Source organism: Urocampus carinirostris, chromosome 13, assembly GCF_059441175.1.
Source record: "Urocampus carinirostris isolate Australia breed hairy pipefish chromosome 13, RoL_Ucar_1.0, whole genome shotgun sequence".
Classification (NCBI taxonomy): domain Eukaryota; kingdom Metazoa; phylum Chordata; class Actinopteri; order Syngnathiformes; family Syngnathidae; genus Urocampus; species Urocampus carinirostris.
Genome location: NC_142361.1, coordinates 4,948,676 through 4,976,229, shown reverse-complemented (window position 1 = coordinate 4,976,229; position 27,554 = coordinate 4,948,676). Strand labels below are relative to the sequence as shown.

The following is a 27,554-nucleotide window of genomic DNA, read 5'->3' as shown; positions in this document are numbered from 1 at the left end:
CGGTTTGCAATACAGTACACAGCTTTTTGAAGATGGACCTTAACAACTCACATCTCCTCACTTATTCGATGTTGGTTTACTGACGTAGGAGTCACAAAACAGGTTAGTTCTTCGTAATATTTGGCACAAATGATGTAGGTTTGTGGTTGGCATTGGTGGGGACCAAATCATAACAAAACATGCTGAAGTGAAATAAGGGAAAGCCACCGCCAATATATTTTCTCCTATACGACAGTGTATCAGCATGTAAGTTAATCTTTTCTGCGCTGCTTTGATCAATCTATCTTTTTTGTTTAAGTTATCACATAATACTGGTGAGGACGAAAATATTGGTTCCTTGAGATTAGCGGTTACACATCACCTCTGTCCATGCCAAATTTACGCCCATTTTTGATAATACAATTAGCACTTAATATACAAGAAGTTTCACTACAAAAAAAACAAATAATTTATAGAAAAACCTTTAAATCCTACATAGTGCCCAAATGTATTTCAATTGATCCAAATTTTCTTTTAATGATCTTGTTATCTTAATCTTAATTGTATTTTATACTGGTATTAGTTGCAGTAGCAGCTACTACTCATTAGGGGGTTGCAAGCTCTGTCAAGTGGGGGCGTGGGCATGTCTGACTTCAAGGAACTTTTCTTTTTTCATCCTTCCAAAAATAGGGTGCAATTGCACCTAAACTGCAATAGGATGAAGTGGTGTTCTCAGTAGCAGTGTTTTTTTCTCCTAAACGGGTGTGGCTTCACAGAAAATAATTAAGAAGCACTAGTCTGAGGTTATCATCTACTCTCTCTCAGCTGAATCTCTCAAGTTTTCTGTTGTGGGATGTCAGTCGCCAACACAGCACATCTGTAGCGCAGTAGTAACATGGGACACCATCATAACCTTGGGTTGATTGTGGAAACGAGGAGGAGAGGCTGGTTTGTGCTGAATTTATGTTGGTGTCAGCGTCAACTTCAGAGCGCTCCTGTAAGGTCGCTGACAGCGCCAGCTGCCTCAAGCTCTCTCAGAAAGAGTTTCTCTGACCTGACGTCATGAACCACCTGCAGGAACAACACCCAAAGTAAAGCAAACATCTGCTACAGGGCAACAACAACAAAAACATAAGAATTATTTAACAGGAACAAATGGCGACAGCTCATTTCACACAGAATGAAAGGGAAATAACAAAACGGTCAAACTCAATAAAGACACAGGATAACACCAGCATAACCGCTAAAAAAGGTCTAAAACAAGAGAGGTGATTTAATTTGAGGGGATCGCAGGTCTACCTTAGGTTATGTGCAATGTTCTGCGTTTTTAATTACCTAATTTTGTTAACCTTTAATTTTATTTAATGTTCCTTAAATTAGTAAAACGCTGTGTAGTATATTTTGACATTAAAGATTGGTTAAAGCAGCGTCTGGTTTTCACTCAGGGAGATCAAAAGACTTAAATTGTTAAACCAAAAAAATGTGCAATAATTATCGATAGACAAAAAAAAAAAAAAAAGTATCGTGATAACATTTTTCATCAATTGCCCAGGCCTACTCTGACCACAGTTGCGCACAAAGCTTGTCAAGACTGGAGATATGCAATGCCATGAACAAAAATAAAACAACCTGGGCGGATTCACCTGAGCCTGCATGGCCCCCATGCGTACAGTCTCGTAGTAGTGAAGCGGAGCGTGAGGGTGTTGCATGTTGTACCCAAAGCCTGCTAGGCTTACATGGTCACACAGCTGCAGTGCCATCACCACGGCAGCAGCCCCCAGCGTGGGCACCTTTGACTTAAACACAACAAGAGATTCAAAATCGCCTTTATTGTCGTTAACATAAAAATGCCATTGTCTTTGTCTTTGAACCCCGGTGTACTACGTTGATAAAGATGTTTGAAACAATGTTTGAAAGATGTTTAGAAAAAAAACAAAATTAAATATGTTTATACTAAAAGGAAAAGACGATGTACTTAAATTCTGTGTTGTACATGTGCATCAAGGTGCGGCTGTATGTAAACAAATTGCGTTGTGCTCTGGATAACAGTCTGTAGCTTATTAGTCTTTCTCCACTGTCGCCAGACATAATGCTTCCCATCAGACTGAAGAATTTTATATTTTTTTGACTATAGGGGATTTTTTACGATCAAATACAAATTACATTTAAATGCAAAAGATATTCACTGGCTGAGCTGTGGGGCAGGTCATTGCGACCTAGTGGAGGATGATGTTTACAGAAAACAGCAGGAACTGGGACAAGGGCTGACGCAGGAGGAGCCTCTGTGACGCAGGAAGGCAGACATTGTTTGGAGAAGTTGTTCTGATAAGCTCTGCTGATGTGAGTTTTTCAGACATTCCGACGCCCTTCGGCGAGGAGGTGGTGTAGCTGGCACCTGGCGCGCCCATAGGAGGAGTCGGCACACCCATGAGAGGAGTCGGCACACTCATGGGAGGAGCCAGCACGCCAGCTTGTGAAAAGACGTGGGAAGATCAGAAGAAGATCGGAGGAAATCGAGGGACAATCGAGATAGAGGCTCGATAAAGAGCGACACTAATTTGGCTATTTCGATGGAATTCACTTAGTTAATTATTTAAGAAATTAAATCTGCCCCAATGTGGAAATGCCGGTCTCTTGTTCATTTTTCCATAAAGAAATGAGCATGCATTGTTAGGCGAATGTAAGTTGTGTTTGGTTAATGGAGTCAGATAACTACCGGTTATTCGAACAATTTGGTAAACGATACATTTTTAATGTATTAATTCCGAACAAGACCCAAATAAATTTGCTCACATTACTGAAGTGAACTCTGGACCAGTTTTCGGTCCACAAAACATGCTCCTCAGCAAAGCTTGTGAATAAGAGGTTTGGTCACTGCTGTGTGGGCCTTCATCCAAATGCTCTTAAACGGCAAGACACGGTATGGCGAGACGGATCCCTACCATATTCAGCAAGGAACTGGCGAGCTATAACATCTGCAGTGTGGAAACAATTACCCATATTGACATCCTCAGCAGTGACCGGTCCTTTATTGCATTTATCTTCCGTGGACGACCATCATTCTTGGGCAAGTTGAATAGGTTTGTATTTTTGTAAAGATTCTATATTCTTGAAATCACAGTTTGGAGGGATCAACCTTTCTTGCTATGGTTGCTATATTGATGTATTCGGAGAAAGATTTGCACCACCTTTTTTGATGCATGTTATATATTTTTCCGGCCACACGAGGGCCTGATCAAGGAAATGATTCATCTTGAAGCCCCTATGTGTGTGAAACCTTTGCCGCATGGCATCACTTCATTTTTCCATTACTAACCAGAAGGCTGATTGAGAATGTCCAGCTCATCTTCAAACAGCATGTTTCAACACTGAGTTAAAGGCAAAAACAAAATACTCACATGACTGTGTTTTTGAGAATACTTCTGCAGGACCTCTCCAGTCTTACGAATTATCGCTGGGTGGAGGATCTTGAAGTTCTCTGCTTTCAAGGGAATGTCATCCACAACCTCCTTCCAAAACCATAACTTTGACCAGAACCCCTATGCAAAATAGAACAACCCGTGCCGTATTTCTTTTTATTTCCTGCTTCTCGTTCCGTTGTTGCATACTCACCAAAGGTCGTTTAGTGATGACCGAGGTGAGCCAGTCCAGGTCGAGACTCTTGAATACAGCGAGCGCAACTATGGAAGTGTTGTTGTACTCGTCAGGGAAGCTCGGTGCTGCCTCCGGATACATCAAGCGGATGGTTGTGCGGGAGCCAGCGTCTTGCTCGTAGCCGAGCACTGGAGCGTTGTTCATTCTGAACAATAACATCACAAGTGTTCTTAAAACAAGAGTTGGGGAACAACACAGTTATAAATAACGCCATCACTTAAAAGTGTTATTTTTTAGTAACGGGTTAATCTAACTCATTTTTCCGCCATCACCATTACTGACGTTCAAAACTGAGTTTCTTTGGCTACAGAACCCAGACGGTGGCGCACAACCGAACCGCTGTTTTCAGCGGTGCGGTTCTCCGCTTTAAGAGTTGTTTGCATCACGTCTTTTGGGATCATAACACCATTTAAATTAGCGACTGCCATAGAGATAGTGATTATAAATATAGTATTTACTAATGCGCTGAAAGAAAAGGCAAACGGGGCTAACTCTGAAAAATGTGAGCCCTATATTTGACAGCACTCTGACGCATGTCGTTCTTGAACAAAACGTCTCTGAGCCAGCTTTTGAAAGTGAACGAAGGCAACCGGGCCCCCACCAATTAACAGCTGGTTCCCTCCGAGACGCCTTTTTTTCTTGAGATTGGTCAATATGCATTTTTTTTCATTCTTTGTTGAATTTAAATTTGTTGGGCATAACAAAAGTAAAAGAAAATTTGTATTCTATCTTGTAGGAGGACAAACATGACACAAAAACTTCCTGTCCAATGCCGTAAAGATGGGTCGTTTAAATATATTTCAACTACTACGCCACATTTCTCATAAAACAAAACCAGCCGAGCGCAGGTTGGAGGGAACCCGTGAAACTGGCCTGCCGTGTCGTGATGTGGGGATAGGCGCAAACGCTCCCGCAGTGCCCTGCAAGATGGACTTCTCCCTGGATGCGGCCCAGGGTGTCGTTGGGTCTGGGATGAAATCACCTGGCACCTGCAGCACTTGACCGTAAACCAACTCAGCTGAAGAGCACTGAAGGTCCTCTTTGGGAGCGGTCCTCAGTCCCAGCATGACCCAGGGTAGTTTATTGACCCAGTCCCCATCAGTCAGGCCGGCGCGCAGGGCCCCTTTCATCGAGTGGTGGAACCGCTCGCACAACCCGTTAGCCTGGGGGTGGTAGGCAGTGGTGCGGTGAAGTTTGACTCCCAGGCCTTCGGCAACCGTGTTCCACACCTCGGAGGTGAACTGTGCGCCCCTGTCAGATGAGAGGTCTGCAGGGGGTCCAAAACGGGCGACCCATGTGCCGATGAACACCCGGGCCACATTGACAGCTGAGGTGGAAGTCAGCGGAACCGCTTCAGGCCAACGGGTCGTCCTGTCCACTATCGTCAGGAAGTAAGTGAAACCATGTGAAGGGGGCAGTGGGCCCACCAGGTCAATGTTAACATGGTCAAACTTCCGTTCGGGGATGGCGAATGGTTCCAATGGGGCCTTGATGTGACGGTGCACTTTGGCGCGTTGACATGCCACGCATGAGTCGACCCAGTCCCGGACGTCCTTTTTCATCCCATTCCACACAAACTTCTGGGCCACTAGCTTAATGGATGCTTTCCTGCCAGGATGAGACAGGCCGTGTATTGCCTCAAAAACAGCCCGACGCCTGCCAGCAGGGACAAGCGGCCTAGGCGAACCCATGGAGAGGTCACAACACAGCTTGGCCCCTGAGTCTCCGACCGCAACCTCCTCCAGCCGCAAACCAGTGTCTTCAGTACAAAAGATTACGCTAACATGAACGTGTAAAAATAAAAAAAAGAATTATGAATAGGATTTCTTATCTTTGTGGTGGACGGTGGGGAGAGAAAAATCATCAAAAGTTTTTCAACCTCTTCCAAAACTTGCGGCAGTTGCTTGCTTATAGCGCTAACTTCCTTAGCCGCATCACTCGATTTCACAGCCTCCTTATTCTTTACTGTCGTACTGATAGTAGATTTAGCCATGCTGTATTCACTAGCAAGATCCGAAATTCGTACTCCTTTTTCACATTTAGCTATTATGTCTTTCTTAAAGGCAATAGTTGGACGAACGACTTGTTTTTTTTTCACCTGTCCTGCTTGCACCGACCTTCTTCGGAGGCATAATAAGGGGCTAAAACACCTGTACGCCGCTCAGCATCGCACCTTAGCGTACTGGCGTTCGAACTCCGATTTTTTGATCGAACAGCAAAGCAATAATTTCTCGAAATTTTTGGTCGAACACCGATTTGTCCGAACTGAGAGGCGTTCGATAAACCAAGGTTCCACTGTATATGATATTGATAAGTTAACATAAAACAGATTACCATTTTAATTCAAAGGAATTTTATATAAATTTTAGGATATAGTTGAAAACATTAACCCATGTACAGCATCAGTAATTTGAAATCAAAATTGCATTTACCTTTAAAACAGGTGGTTAGGCTTTGCACTAAACTCAGAACTCTTATGAAGTAGCTTCACTAGACACATTTTAAGTAGGCTACTTAAAACGTCCAAATTCTCCAGAAGCAAAGTACTGATCTCTGCAATTTTATTGATGACAATGTCATTGTCTATAGACATGAGAATTTCATTTTTAGTGTACATCAGCATGAAGGCCTCAAAAAGTGCATGAGACTGTTAGCTTCTTAGCCTAGTTTTCACACATTTCTAAGCAGATAAGCTTCTCTTCTTCTTTTTTCAGCTCCACCTAGCACCTTTTTTACCCTCCATCTTTGTATAAAAAGCAGAAAGATTAGCCAGATTTGTACTCATTTTAATATTAATTGCTCCGAAAAACAGGGCATACAATCTTAGGGACTGCTGATAATTTGTTTTTTACTTGTAATTTTTTTGCATGTTTTACGTGTCTAAATTGGTTAAAATAGAATTGCAAAAAGTTGTTTTTTTGCTTGTCATCATTTATTTATATCACTGTAGGTTTAATATTTTTAATTCATATTTTAGTTTTTCATTTAGATGGATAGATAGATAGATAGATACTTTAGGGTTTTGTGTTATCTTCAAATCTGTTCATTGTCTTAACATTTTAAATTAGTTTGTGTTTTTTTTTTAAACCTTCATTGCATATCTCTGAATATTTGAATTTATATTTTATGTGAAATTTCATCAGATTTTTTTCTGGGAGCCATAAGAGCTAGCTCTAGTTAGTGAGTCGAGCCAAAAGAGCAGCTTCTAAAGAAAATGTTTTTTTTTTAAAAGCCAAAATTCCTATGACTAGTCTGATAAAATTGTCCTCTTGGACACGTCAGTAAGAGGCAGTAATGCATTACATGAAAAGTCAACGAGGACTGGAGCCACAATTGCTGTCGTTTTTATGCACTTTTTAAAATGTATATTCATTTAAACGCGTGGTCTAACGAGTCAGCCTGCCAGGAAACAAATAAATGGAAATAATTTCAAGCATTTTCAAGCAATTTAGCCAATATTCAAGCACTTTCCTGACCTTGAAAACGCAATATTAATAATAATAATAATAATTTCCTTGTATTGTCATTCTGTGTAACAATGTACACAGAACGAAATGTCGATTGCACCTGACCCGTTGTAGCGAGCCGATGCAGCCGCAGCCAACAGAGGGCGCCGCCGACCACTTTTTAAGTCTTAGGAATGACTCGGCCGGGGCGCGAACCACCGACCTCCCAGTCTCAAAGCGGGCGCCTTACCATCTAGGCTACTGAGCTAAAATTCAAGCATTTTTAAATTATTCAAAAGGAGTCAGGATGGACCCATACAAACCCCGTTTTTAAATCATGTACTACAGCTTAAGCGCCACAAATATAGCAACGGTATATTCACTGTTATGGCAGCTAGCAGGAGCTATAAGCAACTTTAGAGATACGAGTCGCTTCCACCGCTGAGTGGGTGCGGGACATAAATAACTGCAGCTTAAGAGTGATAGAGCGTAATGCAGCTAACATCCTTGACATGGCTGCAAGCATTCGTGAATCTTGTCACTAGAAGATGCCATTGTTTAACAAATGTAAATATTATTGGTTCAACTTGTGGTATAAATATAAAGTGGTCTTAAGTACCCTCTACAGTCCAACATGTGAATTGTTTTGACAAAGGAAGTGAACACAGCAGAAACACGGAGACTAAAGCACTACAGAAGCACGGTGTTAGCTCTGTGAAAAAGTCCTCAAATTTGTTGTTGCGTTGGACAATTATTGTCTGTAAGTATGAAACCGATTGTGATGACTTTCTGGATATACTGTTTGTTCTTTTTAGGGTTTTGTACACAGTTATGTACTTTTGTGTGACTTTTTATTTGTCTGTGTTAGTTTTTCTGTATGATTTGAAAGCCAACGGCACATTTTTGTAATTTTGTTCTAGATTTATGGCGACCTTTTAAGGGTAATGGTCGACGCCATTGCCTGAATGAACAGCAATCACTCAAAAAAATAAGTCTGGTTATTCTGGACGCCGATCGCTAGCTGTCTAGTTGGCCAAATCGGCAAGCGAGGGCAGCATAATTATTAAAATGTGTCACTGAATTTTATGTCCCTGTTACATGAGTTTTCCAGGTATATTATTTAATCATCATATCATTACTTCGATATTCATACTATTCATTTAGTTGTTATAAACGCACATTATAATAACATATTTTAATGATTTACTTGCTCTATTCATTCACTGTTTGAATGTACCCTTTCTTATCAGTACATTCCCAGCAATGGGTCAGGCCTTACCATACAACCTTCACAATTCAGCTGCATTCAGTTTAAACAAAAGTCTCTTGTAATGCAAGTGCCTTTCTTTGCTCGTTTCATGTTCCACTTTGAAAATCCACATCCCTTTCCTATAAAACCAGTGGTCAGACATTTTTTTTGGATGCCTTTTGTGGGCGAACGCTCTTCTGATCAACCGGACCAGAGTATATCCTGTTTTGTTTTAGAACATTGTAATAACATTTCTACAGTGAGTTGTACTTATCTAAATGCAAAGCCACCCAGGGATATTTCAATGGCTTTTTTAACACTTTGGAGATACCAAAACTGAGCGACACTACCAAGAATGATCTAGATTCTGATTTCGTGTTAGAAGAAAAAATGTCTGCCATATAATCATCTTCATCAGGCTAGGCAGACAGGCCCAACGGTTTCTGCATATAATCCTATAAAAAAAAATTCTGTGACATTCTTGCTCTGATCCTTCCTAGAATGATATCTATCTCTTGGAGACAAATCTATACCTAAAACACTATACGAAGCTATAGACCAATTGCACTCCAGAATTGACGGAAAAATAGTCACTAAAATACTAGCGTCCCGACTCAACAAACACTTAGCATCCATTACACACCCTGAGTTCATCCCTGGCACACTCATTTTCAAACGTTAGACGTCTCCTCCATACCATGTTCACTAAACATGGAAAGAGCAGTGGTGCAGCAATTCTATCCTTTGGTGCGCAAGAAGCTTCCGACCAAGTTGAGTGGCCTTACATGTTCGAGGTACTGCGAAGGTTCGGGTTTGGTGAAACTTTCATTTCCTGGGTAGAACTGATCCATGCAAACCTCGTCTGCTATGTTCTAACCAACAGAAACAGGTCCACCACCGTCCCCCTACATCGCTCAGTTCAGCAAGGCTGCCCTTTCTCTTCGCTGCAGCTTTAAAGCCCCTTGCCCTAAAGGAATGACCAAAACATAACTGGTTTACAGGTTGTGGTATTGAAACTCTGATTAGCCTTTACGCGGATGACGTTATCCTGAGTTTGCAACATTCATAACAGTCCCACCTCTTTGAGGTTAAATGACCTTTTTCGGGAAGCTATCTGGTTACACAATGAGTTTGAACAAAAAGTGACTTCATGCCCTTGTCTGACACACCATTCCTGGTTTCCTGGAAAATATCCCATTCAGAATAGTTAAAAACCACTGTACTTATTATAATTAATTTATTTTACAATTAAAACAAAATATAGAAAGATGGACAATATTCGGTCGTATAAATTTAATCAAAATGATTTATCTCCCTGGATTTCTCTAAGCCAAAACGTTCTCATTTTCCTTACAGCAGCTTTCTTTAAAGAATTAGACTCTATAACGTTCTGCTACATTAGGAACTATAAGACACCCGGAATTTCAAAATTACACATACATAAATCAATATCTGAGGGTGGGATGGGTTTACCAGTTTTCAGACACTATTACCTGTCTTCCAATGTCATGGCTCTAATTTTTTGGAGAAAGGGCACGCCAATGACCCTTGTGGTTAAAGATGGAAGCTGCCTCAGTCAAGTCAAGTCATGTTTATTTGTATAGCCCTTAATCACAAAGAGTCTCAAAGGGCTGCACAGATTAAAGACCATTACAAACTACAGACTATTATGACAACATCCCATCATCTAAAACCTACAAGCACCCCTAGGGCATCATGTTAATCTGTTAATAAACAACGGGGTAGACTGCTGGAAGTGTGAATTTCCCTACGGGGATGGATAAAGTATCTATCTATCTATCTATCTAAAATATAGGTTATTCATATGCTATAGAATAAAAGTGTGTTTTAAGCTTAGATTTAAACATTTCCACTGAGGTTGCAGATCGAATCTCTGGGGGAAGAGCATTCCACAGCACCGGGGCCCGAATGGAGAACGCTCTCGAATCTGCGGGATCTCTTCTTGGCTCTTGGGATCACTAGTAGACCAGCGTTTTCAGAGCGAAGGCTCCGGACCGGAACATAGGGGGAAATTATATTTGAAAGTTATGAGGGAGCAAGTCCATGCATGATTTTTTGTCACTCACTTCTCTCTGCCAGCCATACTGTTTTCCAAGGTGGAAAAACCGGTCTCCACTAAATGCTTGAATTTTATTGTAAGACACTTCATTAGAATCCTGAACCAGGTTAGAGATGTTCTGGGTTTACCGGAGACCGCTATGAGGACACCAATCTGCTTAAATCACTTTTTTTTAACCTCACAATAAAGTTTTTAATATCTGGAGTGGAAAGGTTTATCTTCTATTGAAATGTATATATATTGACGGGCAGTTAGCATCGTTCATACAGGTGCGAGATAAATTCAAGTTGTCTCAGTCGCATTCCTTTCAGTATCTTTAAATTAGGCATTGTATCAGATCCTGATTCCAGAATTTTGAAAACCACCCAGCAGAACATGCATTCTTTGACATTCTGGAAAGCCCTAATGGTTCTAAAAACCTTGTCTCTCGGTTTGTGTCTGTCATGTACGGTAATTGATTGTGCCTGCGCGGCAGACGCGTTATTACGGTACACACAGGGAGACCGCGTGGTATCTGGAGACATGTTTGTAAACTAGCAAAGACGCTATATCGTGTTCTGTAAATAAACAAGTTCATGTTGGGTTTAAAGAGGACTCCGTCCATCTTTTACATGGTGTCAGAAGTCTGAAAGGATCCAGATAAGGAGACAAGTCATAATGGCCAAGTTTAATCCTCCATCGAACTTTGCTTTCGAGAAACCGTCAGAATGGCCGGACTGGAGGCAGCGTTTCGAGCGCTACAGAGTCGCTACGAAACTAAACAAAGACGATGGACAAGTTCAAGTAAGCTGCTTGATATACGCAATGGGAAGCGAGGCGGAGAATATGTTCAAGTCTTTTGTTTTTGCTAATGACGGTGAAGAGGATAATTATGACGTTGTGCTGAAGAAGTTTGATGATTACTTCGTTCCGCGGAGGAATATCATCCACGAACGCGCGTGTTTTCATCAGCGTTTCCAGAAGCCTGGGGAGAGGGCAGAAAGCTTCATATTGGCTTTATATGAACTATCAGAACATTGTGATTTCGGCACGAGCCGTGAGGAAAACATCCGAGACCGGATAGTTATTGGAATATTGGACAAGGAAGTGTCGCGTAAGCTTCAGTTGATGGAAGGCCTGACATTGACTCAGACTGTGCAAGTAGTTCGACAGGCGGAAGAGATTACTGCGCACGTCAACATGCAAGGAGAAGCAGTAGGGACGGTGCATGAAGTTACAAGGCAGAGCTACAGATACCCAACGTCTAAACCACAAAGTGGGGAGAAAGACAGAAAATGGGGAAATGTGAGAAAATGTCTTAAATGTGGAAAAACACAGCATAACAAAGATGAAAACTGCCCTGCTAAGAAATCTACCTGCCATATCTGTCACAAAGCTGGGCACTGGGCTAGAGTGTGCAGGAATAAAAAGCAAGTGAATGAGATTAGTGAGCGGGCAGAACAGTCAGGACAACCCGAGCAGTCAGCATACTTCCTGGGTGCTGTGTTACATGTGAAAAATGTAAAAGAACAGTGGTCAGTTAAGCTCCGGCTAAATAAAAAGCCAATAACATTCAAAATCGACACAGGGGCAGATGTGGATGTAGTCAGCGAGGCGACGTACAACGCATACACTCCAGAAAGTGTGTTGGAGCCACCAGACATTCCACTGGACGGCCCAGGTGGAGAGCTAAATTGTCTAGGGAGGTTCCAGGCCACAGTAACCTACAAAGGAAAATCATATCCACTAACAGCTTATGTAGTAGAGGGGATCACTAATAATCTCTTAAGTCGCTCAATGTCAGTGAAAATGAATCTTGTGAGGAGAATAGACAAAATCAGTTTGAACATTCAGCAACACGCAGACTATGGGACATTGAAAACAGAGCCAGTGAGAATACAGCTTAAAGACAATGCCCAGCCGTATGCTGTACATACTGCACGCCGGGTACCACTCCCGATGCTCCAAAAGGTAAAAGAAGAGCTAAAGAGAATGGAGAGTAATGGCATCATTGAGCCCGTGACACAACCTACTGAGTGGTGTGCACCTATGGTCCCTGTCTCAAAGAAGAACACAGACAAAGCTCGCATATGTGTTGATCTCAAAAGACTGAATGAATCTGTCAAAAGGGAGCGATACATCCTACCTACTGTGGATGAGATAACAGCCAAGCTAAGTGGAGCAACTGTTTTTTCATCACTCGATGCAGCCAGTGGGTTTTGGCAAATTCCACTGCATCCAGACAGCATCAAGCTCACAACCTTTATAACTCCATTTGGTCGGTACAGCTTCAAACGCTTGCCATTTGGAATTACTAGTGCACCTGAAATCTTCCAGAGGAAGATGATGTAGACTCTACAAGGGTTGGAAGGTGTAGAGGTCTTCATGGACGATATTTTGGTCTACGGGAGCAATATGGAGCAACACAACAGACGTCTCAACAAAGTGATGCATCGTATTCAGTCAGCTGGACTTAAACTGAATAAGGAGAAGTGCTCCATTAGGCAAAGCCAACTAAAGTTCCTGGGGCATCTCATCGACAAGTCAGGGATTCGACCTGATCCTGAGAAGGTTGCAGCAATTCGTAAAATGCCACCTCCAGTAAATGTCACTGAGCTAAAGCGAATCCTGGGAATGGTGACTTTCCTTGGCAGGTACATTCCCAACCTCTCCACTGTGGGGCAGCCGCTCCATGAGTTGCTGAAGGACAAGAATAACTGGATGTGGGGACATGCTCAACAGACAGCCTTCGAAAACATAAAGGAATTACTGACTACTGCACCGGTGCTGGCCTACTATGATGTCACCAAACCCACGGCAGTGTCAGCAGATGCTAGCAGTTTTGGACTGGGGGGTGTGCTGTTACAACTTCATGGAGAACAGTGGAAACCAGTGGCATACTGCTCCAGACGACTATCTGTTGCAGAAACACGTTATGCCCAGATAGAAAAGGAGTGTCTGGCAGGTGTGTGGGCATGTGAAAAGTTTGACAGATACCTAAATGGCCTTGAACGTTTCAGGTTAGTGACAGATCACAAGCCGTTGGTACCCCTTATCAACAATCAGAGCTTGGAAAATGTTCCTCTCAGATGTCAGCGTCTACTGATGAGGCTCATGAGATTCAGCGCGGTGGCCGAGTATGCACCAGGTAAAACTCTTGTGGTAGCAGACACACTGTCACGCAGCCCACTGACATGTAGCGAAGGGGATGTGGATACACACAGTGATGTAGCCTGCTATGTAGCCTCAGTAGTCGGGGGAATACCAGCTTCACCAAAGAGACTTGAAAACATTAGAAACGTCACTGCAACTGACACAGAGTTACAGCTTGTCAGTAAGCTTATCAGGTCAGGGTGGCCTGAACACATAAGTAGTGTCCCTTTGGATGCGAGGGAGTTTACCAAAGTGAAGTCAGAGCTCTCCGTTGAAGGCGAACTAGTCTTAAGAGGGTGCAGGATTGTCGTGCCACGTTCTATGAGAGCCGAAATTCTGGAGAAGCTACACCAGGGGCACCAAGGCCTGGTCAAATGTAGAGAGAGAGCCAAAACATCAGTGTGGTGGCCAGGGCTGTCCAAGCAGTTAAAGGACACAGTGATGTCATGCCAAGTGTGTTTGGAAATGGGAAGGAGGATCAGGACGACAGTTCCAACCTTGGAGAAGAATCTCCTGCCCAGATGGCCCAGCAGGAAAACGGTAAAAGTGAACGACGCCAAGCAGAAAGCAGTGCAAGCTCATTACTTCAACCGCCGTCACGGAGCCAGACTCCTACCTGCTCTACAACCAGGAACAACGGTCTACACCAGGCTGGATCAAGAAAAATCATGGTCTAGACCAGCTGTGGTCTCAGGAGAGGCTGCTACAAGTAGATCCTACAATATCACCACCCAAGACGGTGCTGTTCTACGGCGGAATCGTCGTCATCTCCTGACATCGTCAGCTATACGCCGCACTCAAGCATCGTCTACAGAAAGCGATGAAGTGCAGTTACAGTCTACCATTCAAGAAGAGACTGTCCCTGCAGTCCAGGCTATAGGTCCATCCGACACACCTCCACCAAGACAGATTGTGACAAGGTCTGGAAGGGTGTGTAAACCTGTTAACAGACTTGACCTGTGAATGAGTTAAAATTCATTATGGCCTTTGGGGAAAGGGGTCAAGAAATGGAAGAGACAACACACACAGTGGACTAATTGTTCTTGTTCGGATGATAATGCTGTGAAAAAAAAACAAAGAAAAGAAAACATTGTCCCTGAAATGTGAGTGGTGACCAAATGTTATGATTGAAATGACATATTGTTTGCACATTGGATTGTAGTTGCAATTACTGCTTTGAATCCAAAACAGTGACTTGAATGCCAATTTCATTTAGCAATGTGCAATTGACCGTTGATTGTTTGATTTATTGTTAATAATTTCCCCTGTGGTAAGATATTGTCAGATCTACCGATTATTGTTTTAGACAGCCTTGTGAGATGCTGCTATTTGTTTTTTTTCAAAGGAAAAAAAAAAGGGGGGGAGATGTCATGTACGGTAATTGATTGTGCCTGCGCGGCAGACGCGTTATTACGGTACACACAGGGAGACCGCGTGGTATCTGGAGACATGTTTGTAAACTAGCAAAGACGCTATATCATGTTCTGTAAATAAACAAGTTCATGTTGGGTTTAAAGAGGACTCCGTCCATCTTTTACAGTGTCCATGTTTGATAACCATATTGGTGTTCCTACAGAGGGGATTAGGGAGGCTTGGGGACAGGATCTAGGAAGCAACATATTTGAAGTCATGTAGGACAAATATTTAGCAATGGTACATTCCTTTTCGGTTAACAGTAAACATCAGCTAATTCAGTTTTAAGTAGTCCACCATGAATTTAACGCAAGTCACTAAAATACTAGCGTCCCGACTCAACAAAGCAGAAGCAGGAGGTAGTCTACCGTTACACCAAAGACAAAGAAATTCATTGGATTTAGTGAATGAGTGAAAATTATAGTGTGGTAAACATGTTCTTAATGCTAGAGTAATCTGAAGAATTCTTAAAATGTCACATTCTTACTAAAATCAACAGTCATATAAATCATGTCACGTTTGTACAACCAACGAGAACATCTATCCTATTCTCTTATTTTAAATTGCCTTTCAAGACTATGTTTTTGGGTGTTGGTTTCATCAAAATAATTTCCCCCAAAAATCGACATACCCAAGTGCGACTTGTATACATTTTCCTTCTTAATTATGCATTTTGTGGGCGTGTACGACTTATAGTCCAGAAAATACGGTAGATGAAAATGTGTGCACCAACCCGTGGAAGCGGTGAACCCTTAGTAGCCAGGGCATTAACAATGTTGGCTCTGGGCTTCAAACCACTCAAAGTGTTCCTTCTTTTTGCTTTCTTTTCTGGACAAATGTGTGTCCAATGAAACCAATAGTCGGGAGGAACTTATACATTTGGGTCTGCATCTAAATTTAGACTTTTTGGGCACTTTTTTCATACCACCTTTGATATCCCGCACGAAATACAAAGGGTTTAAATTGCGGGATCTCCGTGGGTGGCCAACCCACTTACGAAGCGGCGGAGATGGCGTAGGGATCGCAAACAAAAGCGGGGCTGTCGCTTGGGTCATGGTGCTAAGCTAAGGGAGCTACATCGGCGAAACGGCAGAGAATGACATTAAGATGATGGAATTGTCCCCAATTACACCAATATTTCTTCATCGATCTTGTCTGTCAACTGACGCCTGAGACTCAACACGCCCGAACGGCGACATCTTGTGGCGATTCCTACAAAGACTTCAGCTAAGTTAAAAGATTCAGCAAAGCTAAAATTTGGTCTTTTAAATATTAGATCGCTTGCTCCTAAAGCTCTACTTGTTGATAATCTTATTCGTGATCACAAAATTAACCTGATTGGTCTGTGTGAAACTTGAGACCGGATGAGTTTTTACCCCCCCAAAAAAAATCTTACTCCCCGTACCTCTAAAAATTATAAGGCGTTTGAGGCTCTGGTCATGCGGTCCTCTTTAATGTCAATTTTTGTTGTAACTATTTATCGCGCACCAGAACCATACTCAGTTTTCTTAAATTAATTGTCAGAACTGTTGTCTGACCAAGTAACCTATGCCGACGAAATAATTATGGGGGACTTTAACATTCATATGAGCTCCCCACTCAGTTCTCTCACTGTTGTGTTTCGGTATCTAATTGATACATTTGGTTTTAAACAACTGGTTGATTTGCCGACTTATAAAGATGGAAACACGCGAGACTTGGTTCTGACTTGAGGAGTTTCAACCTCAAACGTGACGGTGTTACCGTGTACTACCGTCATATGTGATCATTATTTATTTACATTTGAGGTGCTGGATAAATGTTGTATTAAAGAAAATTGAAGGATTTAGCGGACGTAATATTTGCACTGGTATAGTTTCTGAGCTCTATGATCTTCCTTCAGGGGTAGTTGTGTCGTTTCCTTTATATAAAGGCTCTATTGACTCATGAATAAGTTTAATGCTACCCTGGCTACTATCCTGGATTCCGCCGCACCCCTACGGCTTAAATCACGACCAAAAAGACGCACGCCTTGGTTTACTGATGAAACTAGATCACTTAAACAAGACTGCAGGAAATCTGAAACAAAATGCCGCGCTACCAAGCTTGAGGTTTTCCGTCAAACCTGGTGTGACAGCTTGTTAAAGTATAAAGCAGCGCTTGCCTGTGCAAAATCAGCCTATTTTTCAATGGTGATTGAGCATTAAAGGATAACTCCAAAATCCTTTTTGACACTGTAGCATCGCCAACGAGGCAACAGATTATTCCAGATAGTTCTACCCATTCAGCCCATGACGTTATGGTCTTCTTTAATAAGAAGATTTAACGCATACGGGAAGAAATTTCTAAAGACAATGTTAATACATACAAAGGTCTGAAATCTATAGTTGCGCGACATGGTGGCTGTCCAGAGATTTTTTCCCGATTTATAATAATAATAATAATAATAATTTCCTTGTATTGTCATTCTGTGTAACAATGTACACAGAACGAAATGTCGATTGCACCTGACCCGTTGTAGCGAGCCGATGCGCCGCAGTCTTAGGAATGACTCGGCCGGGGCGCGAACCACCGACCTCCCAGTCTCAAAGCGGGCGCCTTACCATCTAGGCTACCTAAACAAACCCTGCAATCGGCCGAGTTTAGCAATGGCGTAGCAAGTCAGCGGTGTATGCTGGGATTTATATACCGGCGTTTCATTGGCTACCCAATGTGTCAATCATCATTTTAATCGATCACTATTGGCTGAAGTTATTCGGAGCCTCGGATTGGCTAGATGGCCTAAAGTTTAGCCAATTTAGGCCCTAAACAAACCCTGCAATCGGCCGAGTTTAGCAATGGCGTAGCAAAGCCGCGGTGTATGCTGGGATTTATATACCGGCGTTTCATTGGCTAACCAATGTGTCAATCGTCATTTGAATCGATCACTATTGGCTGAAGTTATTCGGAGCCTCGGATTGGCTAGAGGGCCAAAACAAACCCTGCAATCGGCCGAGTTTAGCAATGGCATAGCAAGCTTGCTAAAGTACGGCATAAAGAAACATGTTTCATTAGTCTGTATTTGTAAATATTCTACTCTCCTGGATTTACTTCACTCACGGTTGTAAGAAGACCATGATTGCGTATCATTATTGAACGTGAGAACTTAGGTGAGTTATGCGGCTTTATATTTTCCCGGTATCTTGTTTTAGAACGATCTTGATGTTGCTGTGATGAGTTGAGTGAATTAAACTCAATTCCAAGTGTTTATTGTCATATGCACAGTAAAGTTGTGAGCGAAAAAGAAAATAGAAACATAGAAATGTTTGGCATTTCTTGAATCCCAAGACTTCAACCTTCCGAATGATATTTGAAATGACGCATTTAAGTGACATCGTACGGACACCGCATCCGCACGTGTCTACGACACGTATTTGCGTCTTTGCAAGCTTTCGGAATGTTAAGGGGGAAATAAGTTGGACTGAACTATCTGACTGTTTTGTCGACGTTCCCATTCTAGCGCCTTATAATCCGGTGCGCCTTATCTATGGAAGATATAGGATCAAAAACTATTTTTTGGGGGTGCGCCCTATAACCCGGTGCGCCCTATAGTGCGGAAAATACGGTACTTGAAAAAGTTGTGGCACACCAGCTGAATAATTTTATCCGAAAACAATCTTTTTAAATTTATGCAATCAGGATTAAGGGATAACCACTCTACTGAGACAGCCCTGATTAAGGTAACCAATGATCTTCTACTAGCAATGGACTCCAGCGCTTCATCACTCTTGCTGCTGCTGGACCTTAGTGCTGCCTTTGACACTGTGGAGTATAATATCTTACTATAACGGTTGGAAAAATTGATTGGTCTCTCAGGAACCATCCTCTTATGGTTCAGATCCTACCTCTCAGATAGGATGCACTGTGTTAAATATTGTGAAATGACATCTGAGCCCTTTTGTGTTACCTGTGGTGTTCCTCAGGGTTCAGTACTTGGCTCCCTTCTTTTCAGCATTTTCATGCTTCTATTAGATATTATTAGCAAATATAATATCAGTTTCCATTGCTACGCAAATGACACTCAACAGTATCTTCCGATGGGGGAATCTGCCACACCAAACTGTGGAAATTTGGAGGCCTGCCTCTCTGAGATTAAAGAATGGATGTCACTCAACTTCTTGCGCCTTAACAATAGTGATCGATTCAAATGATGATTGACACATTGGTTAGCCAATGAAACGCCGGTAAATAAATCCCAGCATACACCGCGGACTTGGCGTTCGGGGGAAAATCTAGTCGGAGGCTGCTAGTTAGTTGGAAGACTTTGCGACTTAATATTGATCCATAAATAAGGCGCACTGTATTATAAGGCGCAAAATGAATGGAAAATGAGGTCAGAGTCATTGATAGAGGCTGACCATGCGCCTTATAATACAACTGTTGGGTGGAAAACTATGTTGTGATGGGGTGTTAACTCACATCCGTAGCCATTGGCTCGTCAGAGTCATTGATAGAGGCTGACCATGCGCCTTATAATACAGAAATCCCCCAAAAAATTTTAACAGCTCTCTGGAACCTTTTACAGTAAATACATTAGGAGTCTGCATCAAATGTTTCTTTTTGCTTTATCCCAAAATTCTTACGCTAATTTCGAAGCTTTTACGGAAAATAAATAGCGACTCCAAATATCGGTTACCATCCTCCTCTTAATACTAATAATCGGTATCGACCCTGGAAAGCCCGTATCGCTCAAACCGCATGCGGGACGGGGGACTCTTCCCCCCTGACTAACCTTTTTTTCCTTCAGGTAGTAACTAACATTATCAGCGGAGGAATCAGAACTGCCGCTGAAAAATGTTGTTTGCTATCTGAAATGTTAGTTTTTGGTCCATTTAAATGCCGTTACTTGTTCTCAAAAAACTGTTCTGAACATTGACAAATGTAATATCACCCAGAGTGACTCAGTCAAAAATGTAGGTGTCATATTTGACCCCGATCTGTTCTTTCGAACACACCTTAAGAATATTACTAGAACAGCGTTTTCCCATGATCGCAACATTGCTAAAATTTGTCCTATGATGTCTCAGTCGGATGCGGAGATTATAATTCATGCGTTTGTTACCTCCCGTCTCGATTAAGGTAATGCACTACTCTCCGGTCTCCCAAAATCAAGAGACTTCAGCTGGTACAAAATGCTGCAGCGAGGCTATTAACTAAGACAAGAAAGTTTGATCACATTACCCAGATTTTGACTAACATGCATTGGCTTCCTGTTAGCTTAAAATGTGATTTTAAGGTTCTGTTGGTATTATACAAAATCATGCATGGACTTGCTCCCCCATGTCCTTCAGATTAAATTTCCCCCCTATGTTCCGGTCAGGAGCATTCGCTCTGAAAATGCTGGTTTACTAATGATCCCAAGAGCCAAGAAGAGATCTGCAGGTTCGAGAGCGTTCTCCATTTGGGCCCCAGTGCTGTGGAATGCTCTTCCCCCTGAGATTCGATCTGCAACCTCAGTGGAAATGTTTAAATCAAAGCATTAAACACACTACTATTCTATAGCATATGAATAACCTATTTTTTTATGCTGACAATATCTGTGTATTATTTGCCCTCGTGTTGGTTTTAGATCTGGGGATGGTGTCATAATAGTCTGTGGTTTGCAATAATCTGTGGTCTGTGCAGCCCTTTGACACTCTTTGTGATTAAGGGCTTTACAAATAAACATGACTTGATTTCTTGATTTCTAGGTACTTTCCAAGACATTTTTTCTCTAGGCACGGTGTGTTGCAAGTATAAAAAAATCAGCACACTTTTACCCTAAATTCTGTGATAACTTTTGCCCCATTTTTGTTGTTGTTTCTGTACAGCCCATTTATAGTTAGCGTTAAGAGGATGCATGATCTGCTTTAAAAATGTAGCGGAGTAACGCACCGTGTTGGAACAACAGTTGAGTTACAAAGTGTTATTATAAACACGTACTCGATATGGAGGAAGGTTCCAGGAACACGTTAATTCTAACACTGCTACAAACACACCTGATGATGAAGTCATACTGATCTATATGTGATCCAAGTTGGCTCCCGAGGAGGACCCCACCACTTCCTACCACAACGCATCTCTTGCAGCCGTTGTCTGGCTGCAGGGACAGAGACATTCCAGGCTCAGTTAGAGAATCGAGAGCTTGGACCAGATGCTCTTCGCTCCCACGGAGCCCCAGCGGAGGAGGTAAGTCCCAAAAGGCGGAGCCACTTTCTTGCCGCAGAAATACAGGAATATCCGTCAGGGCCGAAGAGCAAGGCAGTCGCTTCAGGTGCTCCATAGACCAGCGACGAAGACACTGGCTTGACAGTAGCCATGCTGAATGGTTTAGAATACTCTGATGAAGAAAAGAGTGGAATGCAGGTGACAACAAATGAGTTTTTATGTGTGTGTGTGGATAACACACCTCCACTATCGGATAGTGATAATCAGTAATGGCGATTTGCTGCTGCGGTAAGTATGCTGGAATCAGGATAGCAGAGTAGCAGCCAACTAGAAGAATCACGCCAAGGACGGCATTCTCTTTCCTGTGTGACCAAATAATACATTTGAGGTTCACCTGTGACTAACATAAGTCTGACGCATTGTCGAGAGAGCACAGGACCCCAATAGGGCGCTCCTTGGGAAGGGTAATACAGGCATCCACAATAGCCACTATCACCCTTGCGTAATCCCTGTCCGCGTGGGACTGTTTTATAATTAGAAAAATAAAAAGGTATCTATTTCACGAATTTTGATCATCGCGCATACCTCCCATCCCCAAAGGGCCCCGACTCGCATTTAAACTGGGCACAAAAGTGTCCAATTAGCACTCACCAGTGCCCAATCATCTTGAACGCTTTAAAAGGATATTTTTGTTTAGCAAACTGTCGTGACATCTTCATTTGTATATCCACTTTCATGTCAGGTTTGTCTCCTGGTTTATTTAATACTTTGATCCTTTCATCTTCCGTTTTGAGTTTCGTTCATTGTTTCTAGCTTGAACTTCAAGTTTTTTTAGTATTTTTTTTAGTTTGTTTAGTACTTCGGTCCTGATTTTGACAATATCTTTACTCGTTTTGAGAACCTGCCAGCAGTTCTTGCCTCCCCTACATAAGGTCTGGTTGTGGATGAACCTAACAGCAACCCCCTGCAAACATGTTCTAAAAATATATTTACTCCAAAACACAGGATAAAGCAAAAAAACACACACCACCTATGAAATGAAATGAAATGAACATAAACATTCCTGCATCGTTAGACAATACTTGTTGTAATCAGTTCGTCAGATGCTTTCCAATATAGCTGTTAGCCTCTGACATTTTGATTGACATCACACTGTGCCAAGAGCAAGCTTTTTTCTCGCCACAGTCCCGAGCCTGTATTGACCTACCTCAGATTCGAATAACTTTGACCAGAAGTAACATATCATGTAATGATTGACATTGGTAAGCCAATAAAATGTAGAACGAACAATTCGCATATATTCATTGCGCACTCAAATTAGAAATAATTATGCACAACCCCACTCGTGATTCAATTTTACACACAAGTGTGCAAAACCATTGGTTTTACTTCTGGAAATAAGTCGAACATTTACAACTCTTTCAAAATATCTAAAAATGTGGCCAAAGTAACAACACAGTTGCAAAGATTTTAGTGGTGTAAACCTGTCGTCTTCAAATGGTCACTTTTGGAAACACCTAGAAAAATGTGTAAAATACAATGTTAAGTTTTTCAGATTGTGATCAAATTTGACAAGGTACCATTGTTTCACCTGTTTTCCAGCTAAGATGCCTATGCTAAACTTACCTGCAGGCTATTCATTGCAAAGAAAATTCAGGCAAGAATTTAAACCTTCAATTTCTGTGAGTTCCAACTCAGATTAATCAATGGTGGTGGCACTTGCAGTGATTATTTCGGTTTGGTATACAACTTCATAGCATTATCTTTCAAACGAGACCAAAATCATCCATATTCTCTACAGTGGTAAAGAAAAACTTTCAATTTACTTTAGGTTTGTCTTGGATCGGGATTTTAGGCACGTTTGACAGGGATGTTAAGGGATAGAAGACTCAGTCCATTTTGTACAGAATCCATGTAAACTTTATTGAACATACCATCCTTGGTTATGTTTATACAACTCAGTTTTAGTTTTATCAGTACCTTATTCAGTAATGAAGCTGGCTTGTCCAAATGTGCTTAAGCAAACTGCAAGCAAACTCGCAAAACAAGGAATCAACTTACTGAGATTGCTCAGGAAAGACAAATTTAAACAGAAGCTGCTGGTGTTCTTCTACAGAGTCACATCCGAAAGCATAGTGGCATATGGCTACAAAGTATGCTGGGAGTACGAATGCAGATAGAAAAACCTTACAGAATCATCAATCAACATCCCATAAAATCATTGATTTTTCTCTGTGTTGGGGTGTGTTTTGGGCCTTACCCCAGTGGACCAGTTTTCAGAGGGTGTTTTTTTAGACGTTACTTGAGTTTGCTTGATTTATGACTGCTTGTTTAAAGTGCTGGGACAGAGGCCAAGAGTTCTTGCTGGATTGGTGTGTGCGAAGCCTAGAATTGGATAGGCCAAAACCTTCCCATCAAGTCTCTGGCGAACTACTGATTTCAAGGGTTAGCCTGAAAATATTTTGGCCTAATGCAGACTACGTGTTCTTTTTGTGTTGGCAAGAAGGAAATAAAGATGAGTTTCCTAACCGCAGCATGTGAGCTTCCTTGGCACAATGGAAGAAGTGTACCCTATACAGAAATAAAACTGTGATAGGTAAACCAGAAAATTAGGAAATGCATTAGGAAACCTTTGTGAGGATTGGTGTTTTGGAAAAAGGATGGATGGTTGTTTTCTTACCTGCTAATAAAGTCCTCACTTGTAGTTATTTTTTTGAGTTCAGATGTTATTGCTGGCTCTACAGCCTCCACGTCTTCCCCGCTCAGGCTTGACGGTAACCATGTTAACATCTTCAACACACGTCCTGTTCTTTTATTTTTCAAATTTGTGTACCTTTGAATTAGGGTTGAATCAAGAAAAAGCATACCATAATAAAAGACTAGTCATACATTTCGGATTCATAACAAATCAACTCTGTTATACATGTTTTTAATTATATAACAAAAAATGAAGAACTTTATCACATTATTGTAATTTTTTAGACAGTCCAGTACAATTTTCCCTTTTCAAATAAAGAAGCAACTTAAACTTATACAAAAGTGATTATGTAAAAAAGTTTAGATCGTAATGTGAACAACCTTCTATAAATCCCAGCTAATCAATAAAAATGAGTGAAATACCTTTTAGGGAGTCCTGTTAGAATAATAATGGTGCACCCTTCATGTTGAGTGTGGCTAAAATGGCTGAAGCTTTGTTCAACCTAAGTATGCAGACTAACTCTGGTTATACATTAACTACAAGCTCGGATATTATGCAGCGCATACCTGATTTAGTCCATAAATATGCAACCCCCCTTGGACTCCAGGCACACAATAAACAAAACTAATATTGTGCTATGCATAAAACTAACTATGATGTATCTAATATATTGCAAAAAATCCAAATTGAAATATTTGAAAATAGAGCCCTAGACATGACAATAAACCCTTAAGTGGGCGAGACTTGTTTTTGGACAATAACAATTGCAAAAAAATATATATATATATATTAAAAAAAAATACATATATATATATATTAAAAAAAAATACATATATACATATATTAAAAAAAAATACATATATACATATATATATATATATATATATATATATATATACACGTGAAAATACATATATATATATATATATATATATATATATATAAAAGCTACATTGAGTTGACCCGACCAATATGGCCGTCACGTAGCCACGTTAGTAAAAGGGCTGTGACTGTGCGCTGCTGGCGTATCGTGTGTTTTGCACATATCGCTACAGTACTCAGCACCCCAAAGCACTGGGCCTAAAATCGTCCCGATACAATGCATAGTTAATTAATTCCTTTTCAAATATTTTTCTCAATTTCCTTAACCATACATATCCCCTTTATTGGGGGTAGTGCATGTCACATAAGCTAACGATAGATAACCCCAGAAAAAAGTCAAAAGAAAAAAAGCAGCCAGAGTGTATTTTGAATAGTGATTTCCCATTCCACCGCAGGTCAACGCGCGCGTTCACGAGTCCAGAGCTTCTTCTCGGCGTGCGGGTGACCGCCACCGAAGAAGAAAGATAGAAAATGGCGAGTCAATGTAAAAGACAGCTATGTCCCATCGACAGGCGCGGCTTTCGGCAAGAACTTGACTCATGGCGCCACAAACTCGTCCACTGTGTAGGTAAGAACAAAGCGAGCGACACTAACCAGGATTGAAAAGGCTAAATTCGTCGGTGTAAATAACCAGCCTAAACCCAACTCACTTTGGGATAGCCTGAATGCTTATCTCTCTCATCTACATATGTATATATGATATATTTGTATACGTACTCAACCTTCGATGAGAGAGCTGCAGAGAGGCATACATGCATTTATGAATTAATAGTGAGGAAATGCTCGCGCGCGTGCGTCTGTGGATAATCAACTCTTATCCTCAGTCGGAATCGTTTGGGTAAATCCCACAGCGGGAAGTGTTGTTTTTTTTCTTCAAGTTAGTTTCCTTGCTTGTGTAAGCGTTCGTTTCGACGATTTAACTACTTTGTTCATGAACCAAATGTAGTTTATTTAAAGGGTACCGTGCTTGCTTTTAAAGGGAGTGTCAGGAAGGGATAAATTGTCCACTGTGTCTGCTCAAGACTCTTCCCCGACTGTTCAAATCGAATGTGTGCTGCCGTATTTTGCTAGTGACTGCCTAATGTTTTCACGTGCCGGACGTTTTAAGATGGTGAAAGAAGTCTCTTTAAAAACATGATGTTCTCGTTTCGGTGCGCTCATAACGACAACTAAGAAGTGAGTGGGGCAGATCCCGCAATGTTCAAGCCTTCCCTCATGCAAGAGAGCAACCTCAAAAATATTCCGACAAGACCCGGGGTGACCATATCTGGTCAATGTTCAGAATCTTGTAAACAACAGCTGAATATCCTAGATATATTTTTAATTACCGGGTTCTGATTTGCCTGCGATTGACTGGCAACCAGTTCAGGGTGTCCCCTGCCCAATGATTCCTGGGATGAGCTCCAGCACCCCCGCGACCCTACTGAGGATAAGCGGTGCAGCTAATGAGATGAGGTTCTGATTTGGAAGAGGGAAACTGTCAAACCATCCAAAACCGGATTTGCCCACTTTGACTTAATCGTAGGTCAGGAACCTTTTTGACCTAAAGAGTCATAACGGCAAAAAATAAAAAAACGAATAAAATTGAGAGCCTCACTATATATTTTAAGACAAAAACGCCAAACCTGCTCTCTAGACAAAAGCTAATTATGCAGCACATTTTATTACACTGCGTGTCATTTGATAATATGATCAAATGTATGAAATAATACCAGAGCCCGTGTTACAAACAGTATGTATAATATACCACTTAGAATTAATCTCAATCCCTCGGTTACTTAAGACCGTTGAGGTTCGTTTTGACCTTGATTTTTGTCCTAAAAATTTATTCAAAACAAGGTGCAATTAATGATAAGGATATTGTCGTATTTACCTTCGGCGCGGACTGCACTGAGCAAGAGAACGAAGGGAGTGGTTGCGCTGTGTGGACAGATCAGCCCAATTCTGCCACTCACCCAATCAAATTGCTCTGAGTGGTTTGCTGACGTTTTTATACATTTACAGTTCTTTCTGTGGGTTTTCATCATAAATTATCTCAACAGTGGTCATAATTGGCTTAATGAGCTTCCATGTCAAGGATTTCTTAGCAACCTTTTGCCAATTGAGGTAAGCCCTGACTGTAAACTGTAGATGAGAAGTGCCCATTGTATACTGGACTGAACCAAATATTTTCTCAGTTTAGTTTCGGCTTTGCATGTACTGAAATTGGAGTCTATCTGCCAGACTTGGAACGCCACAGAAAAATGTTTAGTCAAAATTTATCCCAGAGCCATATGTCCTCAGTCCCGGTCCTCTCGACAGCGCTGGTTGGCAAGCCGCCTCAGCGCGTGGGTCAGTCCATACCTGACCCCTGTGTGGTCCTGCTCACGGCCACTTCAAACCCACCCTTAGTCCCAGCCACGGCTGGGTTGGGGGTCAGTTCTCCCTCGGTGCCAGTGCACAATACAAAATCTAACTTAAAGCAATGTCCGGATATTTTTTTTTAAATCCTGAAAAAAAAAATGTTCGTATCTACCGGTTTTCAAAAGTCAGATGGTCGTAAATAGGGGAGCGTGTGTATTAAGTTCAAATGCATATACATCGCGCCTTATTATTTTTAATATTACATTTCATGAATGGCAATCAATACTTCTATAATTTCTAGTTCATGTTTGTTAAATGGCCTTTTAAGGGCAGCGAATACTTCATCATTATGAGACCCCAATCTGTGCGGATAGGTCAGAACAGTTCAGATGTCATCTACCTCAGCACGGGCTCCCCCCAAGGCTGCGTCCTAAGCCCCTTGCTGTTCACCTTGATGACACACGACTGCGCCCCTAGGTCCGCCACAAACCACATCGTGAAGTATGCTGACGA

At 41.6% G+C, this 27,554-nt stretch overlaps 2 protein-coding genes across 3 annotated transcripts in view; one reads left to right on the top strand and one right to left on the bottom strand.

Moving 5' to 3' along the window:
• Positions 1-57: 57 nt before the first annotated feature.
• Positions 58-24,319, bottom strand: st3gal7 (ST3 beta-galactoside alpha-2,3-sialyltransferase 7). 2 transcript variants are annotated; one of them, XM_088351378.1, is made up of 8 exons: positions 24,239-24,319; positions 23,799-23,908; positions 21,360-21,480; positions 20,950-21,290; positions 3,592-3,778; positions 3,378-3,518; positions 1,623-1,775; positions 58-1,050 (listed from the first exon to the last, which is right to left on the bottom strand). In XM_088351378.1, the coding sequence occupies exons 2-8, from the start codon at positions 23,906-23,908 to the stop codon at positions 964-966; spliced, it is 1,140 nt and encodes a 379-aa protein (XP_088207504.1). In that variant the 5' UTR covers positions 24,239-24,319; the 3' UTR covers positions 58-963. The 2 variants fall into 2 exon arrangements, with proteins under 2 accessions (XP_088207504.1, XP_088207505.1); XM_088351379.1 differs by having other exon boundaries at positions 23,799-23,951; positions 24,239-24,297.
• A 570-nt stretch (positions 24,320-24,889) lies between these two features.
• Positions 24,890-27,554, top strand: part of LOC148353546 (uncharacterized) — a 28,095-nt gene continuing 25,430 nt past the window's right edge. Inside the window, exon 1 of the mRNA XM_088352049.1 lies at positions 24,890-25,266. Within this exon, the coding sequence (XP_088208175.1) occupies positions 25,170-25,266 (97 nt within the window). The 5' untranslated portion in view covers positions 24,890-25,169. The remainder of the gene's footprint in view (positions 25,267-27,554) is intronic.